At 39.3% G+C, this 18,024-nt stretch overlaps 1 protein-coding gene across 3 annotated transcripts in view; it reads left to right on the top strand.

Moving 5' to 3' along the window:
* RICTOR (RPTOR independent companion of MTOR complex 2) overlaps nt 1-18,024 on the top strand; it is a 62,709-nt gene that overhangs the window by 7,798 nt on the left and 36,887 nt on the right. For all 3 annotated transcript variants that reach the window (XM_080972230.1, XM_080972229.1, XM_080972228.1), the window contains exons 3-12: nt 2,162-2,259; nt 6,130-6,194; nt 8,654-8,785; nt 9,549-9,612; nt 12,073-12,199; nt 12,589-12,758; nt 13,275-13,342; nt 13,759-13,826; nt 15,654-15,736; nt 16,680-16,767. In XM_080972230.1, the coding sequence (XP_080828356.1) occupies nt 2,162-2,259; nt 6,130-6,194; nt 8,654-8,785; nt 9,549-9,612; nt 12,073-12,199; nt 12,589-12,758; nt 13,275-13,342; nt 13,759-13,826; nt 15,654-15,736; nt 16,680-16,767 (963 nt within the window). The remainder of the gene's footprint in view (nt 1-2,161; nt 2,260-6,129; nt 6,195-8,653; nt 8,786-9,548; nt 9,613-12,072; nt 12,200-12,588; nt 12,759-13,274; nt 13,343-13,758; nt 13,827-15,653; nt 15,737-16,679; nt 16,768-18,024) is intronic.

Here is an 18,024-nt window from a genome sequence, read left to right as displayed (position 1 = left end):
CAGCCTTTCTCAACCTTGAGTCCCCAGATGTTGTTGGACTACAACTCCCATCTTCCCTGACCTCAGGCTTAAGAGCTCCACTCTCCATCCTGCTGCAATCATGAGGAGGAGATTAGTAGTTTTCACTTCCTTTTTCAACTAACTGCTGTTTAGGACATAATTGCTACCTGAAAAACTGTGGTTAGTCTACACTTAACTGTGGTTTAGGGCAGTGGTAGGGACCTTCTGAGTTTTTTGGACTCCAAGTCCCATCAGCTAATGATTATTCCTAAAGAAGTGATAAATAGCCATATTACCTGCCCATCAGCTCTCAGATGCCACAACAGTTCTCCTTGGCAAGTGGTTCTCCAGGGTCTTCGGATAAAGTCTTTCCATATGCTTGACCCTTTTGACTGGAAATAACAGTCTTGGGGCCTTCTGTGTGGAAAGTATGTGCTCTGTCCTTTCTAGTTATGAGCCTTTGATAATGAAAGGGAGTAACGTACAAGCATTAACATTCTCGTATGAATTTGATTTGCCCCATCTCTTCAGGTTAGAATTGGAAAATAACGCTTTGCTTTTACATGCAAGCTGGAATTTGTTTTTCTCTAGGATGTGCTCATGGGGGGATATGAATTTGCTGTGATTGGTTTTTCTTTTTTTTTTTCCTTTTTCCGCAAAAGCTGTGGGGGGCAGACTTCATTACTGAGGTATGCCAGACCTCACCATAACATGCCACATACACTTTGAAAGGTTTCCCCCCAGTGATTTTTGTGTCAAGAGTGTTTATTACTTACCCAGAGAAGGAGAACATCCTTAGTTTTTGCTTGACATTCTCATTTGACCACGTTAGAATGTTTTTTCTTTTCTTTTCAGGAACCTTATTGAGGAAGTATCTTGTTTTTTTAATTCATGAAATCAAACATTCTAGAGAAATCTTTGAGACACTATGATTTGGTACTTGAGATGCAATACAAAATCACTTGTACAGCTCAAAGCTTTGAAAGCTAGGGTAGCTGTCACCAATATTATGCTGAAAGCGCAAAACAAAGGAATAGGAATCAGTCAAATTACATTTTCAGTGATGCTAAATTATAGGGAAGCAGTTTGTTCCCATCTATTATATGCCCTTGAAATTAAAGGTTATAACAAACTGTTAGTGGTACTTATATGCCAACACTATTCTCTTTAATCTTGTGCTTGTGGTTTGTACTACTTGATCTTGAAACGGGATGAAATGTTCTCTAGAATGGTCCCCCCTGGTAATCCTGAGCTTCTCAAATGGGATATGTGACAATCTATTCCTTCTCCACAGTATGATTTCCTCCACGACCGTATTCTGGTATGCTGTTGAAGAAATTTCAACTACAGTAGTGGCATTTGATGGCTTTTGCTACATCACTTCCTGAAGGTGATATCCAACTTTAGGCATATTCATAGCAGAACTACTAAAACCAGTTGACACAAGTCCATTGATTTTAATGAGTCTGAGCTGAGTATGACAAAGGTTGGATATCACCCTGAATACTTCCACTAAAATACCTGCTGCTTCATAGTAATTGACCCCTTTCACGCAAAAAACACTGTGTAAACTCATAAAACAAAGAATAGCTCCCCTAAAGTTGGATAAACTCCCTAATCCAAAACTGGCGCCAAACATTCACAAAGGTGCATGTTGAGATATGTTAGAAAATAGACCCCAGCATTCTTCACTAAGTAGGTATAATCTTCAGCAGAACCTTAGTTAGGCTGCTTCATGAAATTTTCAACCAAATGGAAAAAAGCTTCATTTGACACTTTCAATAGTGAAGCCTGTTTAACATATTGGGTAGTCCATGTTTGTTACTTACAATTACATTGCTAGTAAATGCCCAAATGGTGGGTCTTCCAGCTTTGGAGAGCTCTAGCTGGAATTCACCCTTTGGGTATGATCCAGACACTTTCTGCAAATTAGGTTTGGGTATGTCCTCATTTGGGCCAGGCCCAACAAAGACCTGTATTTTTTGAGAGAGAAATCTCAATTAGCCTTCGCTTCCCTCCTGGTCTTTAAACTATTAGCCTGCTGCTATCAAAATGTTTACAACTTCCTTAGAAGCAGAAATTGATTAAAGAAAGACAGGATAGGTAGTATAGTTGTTGCTTCTCTAATCTGTGCCTACCGATACTTTTTTCTCTCTTGTAGACCCTTCTGATAACCTGAGAGAGATTCTCCAAAATGTGGCCAAATTGCAAGGGGTTTCAAATATGAGAAAGCTAGGCCACTTGAATAACTTTACTAAGGTAAGAATTTTTATAATAGTTAAAGCATTTTTGTGTGTGTTTTTGGTTTTGGTTTTTTTGCATCATGCCAAATCAATTGATTCAGTTGGCAAATAAAAAATAATCATGGTATGGAAAACTTGTGAGTGAATGATGTAGTGATGGGATGATAAAAGTGATGAAGGGAAAGTGATTAAAAATCACTGTATCCGTTCATTAATGTTTTGCTGAATATTACTTACTTGGTCATCACAAGCTTTGTGCTACAGGAACTTGAGCCAGAATTTTAATGCAGTGGGTGGTATTCAGCTACATTTTACTCTGACAAGGTCCATTGAAAGTCATGGAACTATCTTTTTAAATTTCAGTAGGTCTGCTCTGATTATAATTTAGTTGAGTAGAATTCTATGCAGTGAAAGAAATGGTTGAACTATCTTTGACAGAAAAAATATTTGTCATTTTCGATATAGATGGAAATAGGGATATGTAAGACGTGTAACAAAAGAACCAAAAGAAAAGTGTATTGAAAGATATGTACAGTACATCAGAAGTACATGATCTTAGGAATACTATTTTAGATAGAGAGATTGTATAAATGAACTGCCATTGAGATCTATTTATTTTATTTCATTGGTTGTAAACTGCTTTGAGGTTTGTTTTGTTTTTTTACAAAGAGAATAAAACAATAAAAGTAGCAGTAAAAACAATTATTTAAAACATTCAGAAAATAAAATCAGCAATAAGCTAAAAAAAGATTAAAACATACATAAACATTCTTCTACATGTCTGGGTAGGTTTGCCTAAGCAAAAATGTTTTTAGAAAACTGTACAGTGAAGGTACTTGCCTGATGTCCGTAGCCAGGGCGTTTCAGAGTGTAAGTGCTGCCGCACTGAAAGATCAATTTCTTAATGAGTATTATGTGGCACATGTAACAGTGGCAGAATGGGGCCTTTAGCATGGTGGCATCTACCCTTTGGAACTCCCTCCCATTACATATCAAATGAGTACAGTCTCTATTGCCTTTTTGATACCTGTCAAAGTCCTTTCTTTTCCATCAAACCTTTTAAGTGGACATTTTAATTCTAGTCTGTACCTGCACTGAATCTGAGTTGCACATATATATATATATAGTCGGGACGCGGGTGTCGCTGTGGGTTAAACCACAGAGCCTAGGACTTGCTGATCAGAAGGTCGGCGGTTCGAATCCCCGTGACGGGGTGAGCTCCCGTTGCTCGGTCCCTGCTCCTGCAAACCTAGCAGTTCGAAAGCACGTCAAAGTGCAAGTAGATAAATAGGTACTGCTCTAGTGGGAAGGTAAACAGCGTTTCCGTGCGCTGCTTCCTACAGCCAATCAGAAGCCATGGTTTGGTTTCCGAACGTTTTGGAAGTCAAATGGACGTCCAGAATGGATTCCATTTGACTTCCAAGGTACGACTGTATTGTATATGCCTTGTTAAAGCTTTGAGATGTTTCATGGGAAGAGATTCATAAATGGAATTAAATAAAGAATGTGCACCACATTAAGACCAGAAATATTGAAGTTTGGCACTCAAGTGTAATTGTACTAGCTGCATTTTTGGAAATTACATTTAAATAGTGGAAAGGGAAAAGTTTGAAGTTTTATCCTTTTAAACAGTAATCTCCTCAGACACTTTCACTGAATGCAGGCCACTAGCTTTTTAGAGTTTCTGTGTGATGCAGTGGTTTGACATATATCCCAATAACTAAATCTTCTATTTAGGGGAAAGACAGAGGGAACTAGTGATATGATCGCTAAACCATGTGAGTGTCACACACTTGTGTCTCTCACTTGTCATGATTTCACTGGATCAAGTAACAGGCATAGCTGACTGCTGACCAACAGAACTTAAATAATATTTGTAGAATTGCTTTAGCTCATTTTGACAACATACCTAGCAAGCAGTTGAGTTCTTAAAAAAAAAAAGTGTTTGAGGGGGGAAATGGATGTAATAGCAGAAAGCTGGAGGTCATTTCCATGCTGTGAAGTGTCATGAGGAGATGGGGAGCTTCCCTAATTCCTCATGCAGTTTGGGGGAGTCATTTCGTGTACCTTTGTGCTGGTGGGGATACATTAATTCCTTATTCTTTATTGTATTCTATTTATGGATGGCCAGGCAATTTACATTAAAAGCAGAGGGATTTTTCCCCCCCAAAATGCCTGTTGTCAGAAAAAGAAAACCACAACAAACCACCTTCATCAGGAAGGTTTTTTCAGTTTCTTTGTGGCTGTGTTTTAGTTTTTTATTTGCAAAAAAATAATAATAATCTGTGCACATGCTGAGTCCTTTAAGAAACCTGTTACCTTGTCTGTGGGTGGCCCTGTTTTGCTATTCTGCTGTTTGGCAGGGGATCAGGAACTGTGCAGTTGGAAGGAATGATAACTTTTCTCCTTTTTCTTTCACTGTGGCAGCAGCAGTAACGCCTGATAGTTCTAACTGTAAGCCACTGTTTATGCGATGACTCAGCCCTGTAGCTTGAACCATGGCTAGGTGCTATCCTGGAAGCTTTCACACTTAAAATATGTAGCTTCAATATTAGTGTAGCGAAATGGTAGAGTGTTGGACTGGCACTTGGGAGTTCGAATCCCCACTCAGCCCTGAAGCTCACTGGGTGACCTTGGGCGAGTCACCATCTCTTAGCCTCATCTACCTCCTAGGGTTGTTGTGAGAATGAAATGGGGAGAGGGAGAACCATATGCACTACCTTGAGCTCACTGGAATATAAAGGTGGTATATAAATGTAAGAAAATAGAAAAGAAAAAAAAATCTCTACACTAAAAGTAATGTTTTTGGTATTTCCAACAACTACTCAGAATGTGTTGTACATGCTAAGCATTGTCAATAAGTAACAGTGAGTTCACCATATAGGTTTTTAAGATACCGTACTGCCTTTTTGGTTATTTACTGGTTGTAAACTATAGAGATGGGTAACTTCGTGCCTGGGGGTGGAAGGTGGCATTCCTGGCCTCTGTTTAACCCATGGGATTCTCCTCTGTCTTATGCCCCCATCCCCTTGCCAGATGCCTCACCTTCAATGAGTGCATTTCCCTGGCAGGAATGTGTCATTGAACTGTGATAATGCCCTTTTCCAAGTGTTTATAGTAGGATGACACATTCCGGCCCCCCATGAAAAAATGTTTTCTTAAAGAGTACTTGCAAGTTAAAGTTTGTTTAGTGGTGTATAACCCAACCCGTTTTTTTGCAGAGCTGAAAAAACGCTTTTCACTTGAATTTCACTTTTCTAGTTTCTATCCCTTTAAGATATTCTGCCACTTACCTGGAAACCTTTCTGTTGGAAGGTGACCTCCTTATCTGTGTTTTTAACAGCTGAATCATATAAAGCAATCTTTATCCTCTTGGCAGCCTGTATTTATAGATGTATAAACTAACGCGGCAGCAGTGAATTTGCACTTTTGCAAATGTCGAGAGTGGCAGAGGTTGGCTCCATGCACTTCAAAATGAATAGTGCCGCAGAAATAGATTGGACAAAGATGTGAAACTATTGTCATGAAACTAATTTCAGTCATTTGAATTATCAGCATGTTTTATTTAAAGTACTTATTTTTTTAAAAAAAATAAAGGTTTGCTAAAATGCAATAAGATCTTAACACATCTTTCTCTTTCAGCAATACCTTGAAAATAATTGCTTAGTTTGGTTATAAGACCAGAAAGCCAGGGAGAGTTTTGAGTAGCTGTGGAGAAAAGTGAATCATAGAATCATAGAGTTGGAAGAGACCACAAGGGCCATCGAGTCCAACCCCCTGCCAAGCAGGAAACACCATCAGAGCACTCCTGAGTGTGTTTGAGTGTGTTTGACTTGTTACAAAACTCCTTACCCGGCCAGTTGACATACACATTTTTTACTTGCAGCTTCTTTGTAATGCTGGTCATACTGAAGAAAAGCTAGGTTTTACTTATGAAAACATCATCATATGGTAAGTCTCTTTCTCTCTTTTTTTTAAAAAAAATATTTATTACTTTTTCAACAATTTAAACACTACAAAAAAAAAATGAACCATACAATACAATACAAAACAATACAAAAACACTACATAACACTAACACATTAAACTAACAAAACAAAACAAAACAAAAACAGTTTAAAACACATCAAACAATTTCAATATGTCTCTCTCTTTTTATATTGGAGCATTATTTGGACCATTCATGAATGATAAGCTAGTGTTTCTGTGACTGTTGTTTCAGTTGAAAGTTAAACAGCATTTTGGATGCCAATGTGTTGAGGTCATGATACAGATTGTTCTGAGTATGTGGCAGGTGCTCTATCCATTGCAGAGTTCTTGATTCTGATAATGCATTAGAAGCTGAAGACCAGAAACATCTCAGCCATGAGCAGTTCTTGTGTTGGAGGCAGGAGATACTAGTCTAGGCTCTGGGCTCCTTTTGTCATTTTTTGTTCCTTAACTTCTACCCAGTAACATTTTTTCTACCCAGTCTTTGGTCATAGGGATGACCTGTAGAAATGCTTGGTGTGAGCCTGGTAGCTTGTCTCAGATGGCACAGACAGGCTGCTGTTTGCCAGGTTTTCTACTCAGTCCATCGTGTAGAAAATCTGTGAGCAATTTATCAACTCAAAAGTCTGATTTTACAAAGTTAGCTAAAGACCTGCAGGATTTCTTAAAACTATTGCATTGAAATTGTGTTAAAGTAATATGCTTAATATTTTATAAGCACAAATACGAAAGGTGCTTTTTTGTAGTGGAAAATGTCTGTAAAAATCTCTTATCCATTGAAGAATCTTGATATTCACAATACTGTGTTGTTATCTGCTAAGTTTGTGTATCAGAAAATATTATTTATTTTACCATTAGCATGGGCAGCAGTCCACATCTCATTTACTGCTAAATTCAGCAGAACTTGTACAGAATAAGTCTATAACCTTGCTTCATTAAAATCAGTGAGAATTTAGCACTTGTTGTCTATAGCAGTTAAGCACTTGTTGTCTGTACAGTTGCACCTTGGTTCTCGAACGCCTTGTGACTCAAATGTTTTGGCTCCCAAACACCGCAAACCCGGAAGTAAGTGTTCTAGTTTGCAAACTTTTTTGGGAAGCCGAACAACCGATGCAGCTTCCAATTGAGTGCAGGAAGCTCCTGCAGCCAAATGGAAGCTGCACCTTGGTTTTTGAATGTTTTTGGAAGTCAAATGGACTTCCGGAATGGATGCCATTCAAGAACCAAGGTATGACTGTATTGTAAACAAATATAGTGATATATTACTTTCATGGGCAATGAAACCACCCAAAAGGTTATGGATCACTTCTGTGTGATCAGCTTCCTGTTACCAATCACTACTTCAAATCTGAGTGCAGATTTTATTTTATTTTTATTTTTTGGGTTGTAGACATTCACTTGAAGTCTAATCTGATATTTAAAACAAGATGTGACATTGCAGCAGCTTGTGATAATTCTTGCGATAATTCCTAATATTTTAGCAATTCTTTAATTTCTACTTTAGGTAGGGAAGTGGCTGGTGGACTGGATCCAGTTCCTGCCCTACCTTTAATTATAATTTTTAAAAAGTGCAAATGAATCCAGACAAGAGAAACTAGCACCTCCTATCTAATTATTGGTATTAAAGAATCATTACATTAACAGATTGCTAGAGCTATTATCTGTCTTTGAACTTCTCAACTAAAAATCCAGTTAATGTGTGCCAGCCGTAGAAAGAATGGATTCCACAGTCAAAGGGCCTAAGGCAGATAATTCCCTGAAATAGCTACAGAGGTAAGCAAAAACAGTCTGTCACTAAGCAGTGCGATCAGAATAGCTTCCCTAACCCTGAAAGTGGTGAACAATTGGCCTCTGTTTGTGCAAGCGGGACCATCCAGCTGAGCTTTTGAGACGCATAAGCTCTTTAGCACTGATTTTTTTTTTTAACCAAAGAAGCTTCAGAACAGGAAGTATTGGGCCACACACATTCCACACACCCTAGCCCAAATAATGACATCACAGGCTGAGATGGTAAGTATTGTTTAATATTCTCTGCACTGTTGGTTGGATTTTACAAATTGGCATTGGTGGGAGCGTCCGACCAGCTTTGAAGTGGAAACCAAATTACTTATTACTAAGCTGCTGAAAACCAGGTGTTCACAACTGTGTAACTATTTAAAATGAGGACATGCTCTTCATGGAAACAGGCAGTCTTAACTTACTTTCATTATTAATATTGTTTTCAGCAAGGAGAAGAAAATGCGAAGCAGTGGAGAGTTTTGCTTACATCTTGGGTGTTAAAATGTCTAACATGAATAGCTGTGTACTTAAGCATGGATCTGTTCCTGTCTCACAGAAAGGAAGAGCGAGTCTGTTTTTAGCAAAAGGGACACACTTAATTATTTAAAGCCTGAGTGATTTTCTTATCATTTGCATCATAGTTTGCGATTAGCTTTACTGAATGAAGCAAAAGAGGTGCGAGCGGCAGGGCTGCGAGCCCTTCGATACCTTATCCGAGACTCCAGTATTCTGCAGAAGGTGTTAAAATTAAAAGTGGATTACTTGATAGCCAGGTAATAATAAATTGATACTGTATTTGAAATCTTTTTCCTGATTTGGATAATGAATCACCGTTTATATGACTCTTTGAACCTTTTCGTTTGAGCAAATCGCAACCTGTTACATTTAATAGATGCCTGCTTTGAGTGACGTGAAATAATAAGGGTTGTATGCAGCAGCGTCACTCAGCTGATGGTCAGGCTTTCTTTGATGGAATGAGGAGAGAAGAAATATTTAGCAGTTCCCCGCCCACCCTGCAGCCTCCTGTGTCTCCCTGCATTGCTCTGGAGGGGCGCCCCAGCTCTCTGGAACAGTTTTAGGAGAGGCAAGGGGCTTTAAGGTGAAGTCGGAACCACTGAAAATTATTTTACTCCCTGTTCATTGATAGAAGCCTCACCACTAGCTGAGTGACACTGCTGGCTACAATCCCAAATGCACAACTTTTCAAAATAAACTTATTTTGAAATTGGAAATGGGAGAAACACGACTAATCTCTAAATATTGATTGCATAGCCTGGTTTTACTGAAAGATTGCCTCAAATATATTGTTACATTGGGTTTAGCTGGTTGCACAGAATTGTAAATTGAGGGCCTTTGATGCAAGTGGCTGTCTGGACTGTTTTGCACCAGTCATCTCAATAACTTGAACCTTGCCGCTATACGTTCAAAAGTAAAAAACGAATATATCTGGGAAATGCACGGCTGTTTTAAAATGCGCTACATTCTGCCACCTTGAACCCTAATTAAAGTATTTCCTCCTCATTTTTATGCTTTTAGGTGCATTGACATACAGCAGAGTAATGAAGTAGAAAGGACACAAGCACTTCGTTTAGTCAGGAAGGTATGTTCGGAAACAATAGCATAGTACAATTTTCTGCTGAATAACCCAAAACCAAATTCTGTATGACTGTGGAAGAAGCAGTGTTGGAAACACCGTGTTGCTATAATGTGTGAAATGGCTGGAGTATTGCAACTGTGTTGCAAATAGAGTTGTAAAAATAGAAACAGAGTGTACAAATGCAACAGCTAGTTAGTATCCATAAGTTCCATGAAAAGCCAAATCACTTAAAAGTATTTCATAAGATGGGATTTTATTTCTGCTATAGTTTTAGAATGCCAAATGATAAACAAACTACAGTGGTACCTCGGGTTACATACGCTTCAGGTTACATATGCTTCAGGTTACAGACTCCGCTAACCCAGAAATAGTACCTCGGGTTAAGAACTTTGCTTCAGGATGAGAACAGAAATCGTGCTCTGGCAGCGAGGCGGCAGTGGGAGGCCCCATTAGCTAAAGTGGTGCTTCAGGTTAAGTACAGTTTCAGGTTAAGAACGGACCTCTGGAACGAATTAAGTACTTAACCCGAGGTACCACTGTAATAAGCAATCTTCCTTTTTCAGTTGTGTAATACAGACAAAATTTGTTAGTAAAAGAATCCAAGCCACAATAAGTGGTCACTTGTTTGTACTTTCCTGCCACCCATGATGACATAAGTTTGTTCATGACTTCAGTGCAAGAACATAAGTTCTTGTATTTGTGAAAGAGATTGCTACTCTGTTTCTAGTGTAATGGTACAAAATACAAATTAATTAAATGAAAATTTATCTTGTTGGTGGGAGAAGGGTGTAGCTTTTCCTTTGAAGTCTAGTCTAAAGGAGCTTCCTGTTACATAGTATCAGATGATGATTTACAAAGCAAGAGTTTCTCAAAAATATTGTAAATCTTTCATTGTTGAAAGACAACTTGCAAATAAAGCAGATTCCTCCCTCCCATTCTGTCATAAGTAGGAAAGGAAGAAATTTGATGAGTTCCTATAACTAGATTATATAAAGGGCCACATAGTCCATTGCATCATAGTATCTGTTCCAACATTTTCCATAGTGACTGGAAATTTCTTTGCTAGAGCAAAGCCAATATACAGTGGTACCTCGGGTTACATACGCTTCAGGTTACATACGCTTCAGGTTACAGACTCCGCTAACCCAGAAATATTACCTCGGGTTAAGAACTTTGCTTCAGGATGAGAACAGAAATCGTGCAGCGGCGTGGCAACAGCAGCAGGAGGTCCCTGCTAAAGTGGTTCTTCAGGTTAAGAACACTTTCAGGTTAAGAACAGACCTCCAGAACGAATTAAGTTCTTAATCCGAGGTACCACCGTACATGTCTTACACCAGACATAGACAAACTCGGCCCTCCAGGTGTTTTGAGACTACAATTCCCATCATCCCTGACCACTGGTCCTATTACCTAGGGATGATGGGAGTTGTAGTCCCAAAACATCTGGGGAGTGGAGTTTGCCTATGCCTGTCTTATACTAACCTTTCCCTAATTTAGAAGGGTGGGAAAACAGTGATTGGAGTATGCAGTGCTCAGCCTCTCCCTCTTTTTGGACAGTTATTTGTGTGATGTATAGTCTACTCCACCTTCCTCCGAAAGGTTCTTGTTTTCCTTTGGGGGACTTCCCACATTACTTTTGAAAAGTATTGGAGGTCCCTGAGACCTAAGCCGATGTTGTATTTGAGGGGGAGAAACACTGTGTGGTGGTGAATCATGCCTGCCTTGACTTGCTTCTGGTGTGCTTGCTGATGCCTGACATTCATGCACTTGAATGGGGTTGCATAGGAGGCCACACATGTAGGTCTAATGGGTGCAATCTTGATATTCTGTTTTCGTAGTGTATAAATTACATGGATTAGGCTTTTGCACATTGTGCTGTATGTGTGGAGGCCCTGATGCAAACATGACATCCATTGTGCAGATGTCATGCGGAGGCAGTATGGCTCTGCATGATCCTTCTCAAATACAATGGCTGCATAGAGGTATGGAGACCCTGGGATTATTTGCTTTTCTAAGAAAATGCATGAGCCCTGTGCTGCTGTTTGGTTTCCAGCTTTGCCCCACAATTTATCTGCTGTGAACACTTCAGGACAGAAGGGGCCATTCTTGGTGAACACCATTTAGCCATGCATTAGAAACAGCTTCTTGAGTGCATATCTGCTACTCCCTAGTTTAATTGAACCAGAAGGCCCTGAAGAGAACTCTGCATGGTCGTGCAGTAGATTCTTTATCTTAGTATGGTGTCTAACCTTTTACAGTACATGTTCATCTTTATGTATTTGTCGAAGAAACTGTTTAAAAAGAATGTGGAAGCAAAAGAGCAGAATACTGAGCCCAAACGTGCAGGTGGGAGAAAGAGTTTGATACAAACATATAGAAGAACCATTAGTGTATTTCTGTAATCCTACTGTAATGTTGCCGTGACAAACCCATCTCTCCATTTCTTTTTGCATTTCTTTGCAGATGATCACTGTGAATGCTTCATTATTTCCTAGTTCGGTTACCAATTCCTTGATAGCTGTTGGAAATGACGGCCTTCAGGAGAGGGACAGGATGGTTCGAGCATGTATTGCAATTATCTGTGAACTAGGTAAGAAAGTTGAAAAGTATTATAGTTTTGTTGCATATTTTAATTATGGACATTTATATGTCAGTGTTTTAATGGGTTTGTTTTATTGTGTGCTTTTAAGTATGGTGTATTTTTAATTATTTTGAATTTTAATAATGTACAATTGGTTTCTGTCTTTTATAAATGGATTAGAAGCCTATTTTGGCATTAATTGGTAAATAAGTAAATAATGATTTTTTTTCCTGAGCATCCAAGAAAAGGAATTTACAATATATTTTGACTTTAAACAAAAAAGGTTTTAAGCTGAAATCTTAACATTTTCTTGATATGAAGCTTAACATAAACATAGAAGTAAGATTAGATGAGAAATACAGTTAATTGGTTCAGTTAATATCATTTTCTTCTTTCAGCAATTCAGAATCCAGAAGTAGTTGCACTTCGAGGTGGTCTAAGTACCATTTTGAAAAATGTGATTGACTGCCAGTTAAGCCGTATAAATGAAGCTCTTATAACGACCGTCTTGCATCTTCTCAATCATCCAAAGACTCGACAGTATGTGCGTGCAGATGTAGAATTAGAGGTAGGAACTTTCTTTTTCTTATACAGTCTTAGTGTATCAACACTTAGGTTGCATTCCAAACCCCACTTAACTAGGATTAAGCCCCACTGAATTCAGTAGGACTTACTGAACAGACATGCTTTGGGTTGTTGCCTCAATCCGGTGATCTGTATTATCCATATTTTCTTTTTAAACACACCCTTAAAAATAAGCCCTCAATTGGCAGTACTTTCTGCCAGGTCTGTCAACAGGTAAAAGTTGCAAACATGCAAAAAGATGTTGCATATATTCTATTTCAAAAGGTAAGGAATAATAGGTCGTTCTAATTGGATGTCTTCACTTTACTCTGCTTCATAGATAATTTTGCTGGATGTATCTTTGTTAAGGTCAGAAGCAAATTCTATTTTCTATATCACTTAAGAAAGAACTACTTACGTTGGAATAGATAGTATTTTTTCAACATTTAAACGGTGGATAATAATAAAGATTGTATGGTGATAATGGGAATGACTCCAAACTTTTGTTTCCTTACTGCAGCGGATATTAGCGCCCTACACAGACTTTCACTACAGGCACAATCCAGATACTGCAGAAGGACAGCAGAAGTAAGTACAGTCTCCATTAGCTGCTACTTGATAACACTGATATTCAAGTACTTGAACTTTCTATCCTGGACGAGGGCTTTTGCAAGCCATTCTCTGACTTTTGAGGGCACACTTTCATGAGTGATACTATTCCCTGCCCCTCCAATATTGAGCACTCCATGTACCATTAAGCCATCTGTCCCATGCATGGCAATTTTCATTTTGACAATCCTCAGTAGAGAAAATGGGGGCGGGGAAGAAACCCATAATTTTCATATTGTATTTTTACCATACCATACCATACCATATTGTATTCTTAACATTTAACAATTTAAAATTTAAAAATTGTCACGAATCAGAGATACCAATTTGAGTGTTTAATAAACACGACTCAGTTTAACATGGATATTTATTCTCAATATTGTTTTTTATGGCAGGGAGGACCGAGAAGCACGGCTGTCTGCTAGTAAAATGGGAATTGTTGCAGCATTTCGATCGTGGGCAGGTAAGAACTTGGTTTAACCTTTAGAATGATGGCATACTTGGAGTGTAGAAAAAAGGTATATGTTATTGGAGGTGTGTGTGTGTGTATGTATATGTGTGTGTGTGTGTGTGTGTGTGTGTGTGTATGTATGCACACTCTTGTGTGCCTCACGTGAAAATGGGTGGTTTACAATATTGGGAGATCTGCTTTTCGTGGACCACATTTGTGGAGGGTGGCTGTAATTGTTCTGAACAACCATTTCAAATAGATGCACCAAGAGGTGAAGTTTGAGAACTGATTGACAAATTTAAAATGAATGAATTATCTGGTCAGAACGCACATGCCTAAGATTTCTTATTTAAAATCAAATGTGGTAATTGGAGCTCTTTTAACTGTTAATGCTTTAAAAATGTGCATCCTGCCTGAGCTCAATTAAGTTATCAGGGCAGCTTGCAGTGAAATAAACATATTTAGGTCAATTTTAAAATGAAACAGCTGCAACTGCAAAGTTGAATCAACCAATACTGAATTGGGAGAAAAAGTAACAAACACAGCCGATACAATAAAACCATTTCAGCTAACATTTAAAAGGCCTATGAAAATAGATTTGGGGGGGGGGGATTGAAAAGGCCATGCAGACGCTAACTAGACAAGCCTCCCCAAAGAGAACATTTCATAGATAGGGCACCACGATTTAAAAGTCACCTGCATTGGTAAGCACATGCCTAATCCCAGAAGGCTGTGGAGTTTGGAAAAGGGTTTTCAACTGTTTTGGTGCATGAGCTAGTATTTGGGGAAGCAGACAGTATATGTAACTTGCTGCTGAAATTGGCCTTTTTATCACTGGATTGAAAGGCAATCAGTGTATTGGACTTTTAAAAAAGATTCAGGAGGAGCTAGAATTACTAAACATATACGGGAGAAAAAATATTGCTGAGGAAGAACAAGTATCGGAATCAGTGCTGTCTCGTCGATCTTTTAGAACTAAAACATGACAAAGTAGCTGATAAAATAAGAACACGTAGCAACACGAAGCCATCAGGGAGGGGGTGAGATGAATTCTAGGGAGAGAATTCCACAACCCAGAGGTGGCCTTAAAAAAGCCTCTCGTTCCTGACAAACACAACTCTGAAATTGTCTGGACACAGAAGATAACTTCTTTAGGAGTTCTGATGGGAGGCTAAAGCTTTGTCGTTGGCAAAAAGACAAAACGAAAGGGAGATGTGGTGGAGGTTTATAAAGTACTTCACCTCACGGCTGTGCACTTAATTGCCAGAAGATGTGGTTGTGACCATTATCTTAGGTGGCTTTGGAAAAGGGTTAGGTGCATTCCTGGAAGTTCTAGGTCTATCAACAATTATTAGCCATGGTATCCAAATGTTGTTTCCATGTTCAGAGGCAGTGAACCTCTGAATACCAGGGGCTGAGAATTGGCCATAGGGGAGGCTGTTCATGTCCTGTTTGGAAGCTATCATCTGGCTGCACTCTTGAGAACAGGGTGTTTGAGTAGAGAAGCTCCTTATCTGAACCTGCAGGATTCTTAAGATTCAATGATTATCTAGTATGATTCCCATTTTTCGGTAGCATCACTATGGGCAAGATTATTGTTTTATTTTATTTCGTTGCTTCCTGGCAAAGCGAATCTGTTGCTCTCTTTGAGCTATATTATGATGATGATTCCATGATAAAAGAAACACATTTTGTTCATGGTCCTAGAAATCCTGTGAAGTTTATGCTGTGTTATTTTTAGACCAACTGTTTGTTGTTCAGCCTGTGGCAGAAGTTTCCCACTGGGTGTTTGCACATGAGTTTGCCATCATGTAATTATGCATTTTATTTTGTTTTTAGGCATTATTAGTTTATGTAAGCCTGGAAATTCTGGGATCCAGTCTCTCATTGGAGTGCTGTGTATACCTAATATGGAAATAAGGGTATGTGTTTGACTTCTACTAGATGGATTCCAAGGGCTTGTATGCTTGCTCTTTTCGTGTAGACAGATGTACAAATTCTGTTTTCTCAGAAATCGCTCTGTGTGTATATATCTGTACTATTGGAGGTTGTGCACACATTGGCCCTCTGACTCCTTGGCATGACTGACAGCTGGAAGTAACTGTGGCTGGAAGTGCCACAAAGCTACTAATGTTCCAGTAGTCCTCAGAGGCTACAGAACCTCTCTCAAGAATGAGCAGAGTTGGGGAGCTGTAAGTTGAGGAAGACAGTCACTTGGAAATAAGGGCAGGAGAGTTGGGATTAATCCTTCTTGGTTGCCTGAAGCTACAGTGTTGGAGCACAGAGGGTAGGGTCTCTGACACAAGGAGAGTAACAGCTGACTATGGGTTAGATTTCCCTGAAGTGGCATCATGTGACCCAAATAATCATGAAATGAGAGCACGAGATAGGTTTTAGAGCAAGAGAGTTAACAAACAAAACCAGTTGAGGGTTTTTTATACTGTTGGGATAACAGCAGGAAGAGTAAAGAGTGAATCTATATATACCCCTTAGTCATCTCATATTATTTGTAATGTGTTCACTAGGCATCTGTGACTTGCAATAAGCCTTATTACTCACTACAAGATATTAAATGCTAAAACTGTATGAATGAGCAATGTTATTTAATTATGGTTATGCTTCCAAAAGGCAGAAGCTTAGGATGTGTCTGTAATGTTAAATTATTTGTGACAAACTGTTGAATGCAACTCATGCTATGGAAGATTATTTTGCTTATTCCTTCTGTGCCCTACTGAGCCACTATGGGAAGTGGAGTGGACAGCTGTAGGGGGAAATGGTATCAGCAAAAGTCATCCCTCACACCCCAGTGCAAATTCATTAAATTTCTACTGGTTTTTAAAATTCTGTTCCTTTTTATGTTTATAGCGAGGACTGCTTGAAGTTCTTTATGATATATTTCGCCTTCCTCTTCCTATCGTGACAGAAGAATTTATAGAAGCACTTCTCAGTGTAGGTTAGTATTGAACTTGCGTGTTACTCTTCATTCATTGGGAAAGCTTATCAAGTCCATTCCTGTAATGGCTTCTGCGTACTTGAGCCCTGCAGTTCATTGCTGGATTTAGTCATGAGTACCTTACTTCAGAATTGCAGTAACCAGAAGCTTCTTCTCTGTCTAAACAGCAGAAATATGTCTGCCACTTAGCAACAAGGATTTTTGTCAAATCTCTGATGGAATACTCTTTCTCAGCACGGGTCTGGCAACACTAAAGGCTTAACTTATAGTTGAAGCCCGAGTGGCTTTTGAAACACCCCCATTCTCTTCCAGATAAAAGGCAGTGCTAATCCAGATGATCTCAGTGCTGGGGCTGGTTTATATGTGCTCAGGTATCTGGGATCCAGGTTGTTCACTCAACACAACCTTAAACAGTTGCACAGGCTGCCATATGCTACAAGTTTTAGCAGAGGTGCTGCATGCTGTCAGAGAGCTGCCCCCACCAACAGTCTAGCTGCTGCTTTCCTCACTTTCTGGTGCTTCTGGACCAGACCCACGAGCAGCCCCACATAGAGCACATTGCAGTAATCCAGCTTCAAGTTTGCCACTGCATTGGCCAGGCTATCCTAATCCATATACAGTCGTAGCTGGCATGCCAGATAAAGCTTATAAAAGACACTCATAAACACAGATATCACTTGGATGTCTAATGATAAGGTGTATCCAGGAGTACCCCCAGGCTCCTTCAGGGGGAGTACACCTCCATTCAGAATAGGCAGTTGATGTATCTTACAGAGCAATCCTGCTCACTGAGCCTCCATCTTCCCATGTCTCCCACCCAGTTTATTGTTCCTCAGCCAGTCCACAATTGCATTCAGGCACTGGTTCTGGGCTTAAACAACTACTGCTGATGCAGGTGTTGTGGAGAAATAGAGCTGTGTGTCATCAGCATATTGGTGACCCTGTGCTCCAGATCTTCTACTGACAGCTTCATATAGATGTCATCCATAGCATATTGTGGACTCCCTCTATCGATGAAGATTCCACTTCCAGGTTTAATGATCAGAAAATTTAAAGTTAAAGAGGGTTTAACTTCCTTGCAAGGTTCCTCATGATTTCTCCCTGCAAGTATGCTTTATCAGCCTGTCTATCTCCTTGACACCAACAGGCTTCTCTTACATTGTGACTGTTCTGTTGCTTTTTGTGCATCTGCAGGTCATGTGCACACATGAACAATTCGGCGGTAGCTGGCAAACAAGGGGAAAAGGGATGCCATAA

Source organism: Podarcis pityusensis (assembly GCF_964106645.2).
Source record: "Podarcis pityusensis genome assembly, chromosome: 11".
Taxonomy (NCBI): domain Eukaryota; kingdom Metazoa; phylum Chordata; class Lepidosauria; order Squamata; family Lacertidae; genus Podarcis; species Podarcis pityusensis.
This window is presented reverse-complemented; position numbering and strand designations above follow the sequence as displayed.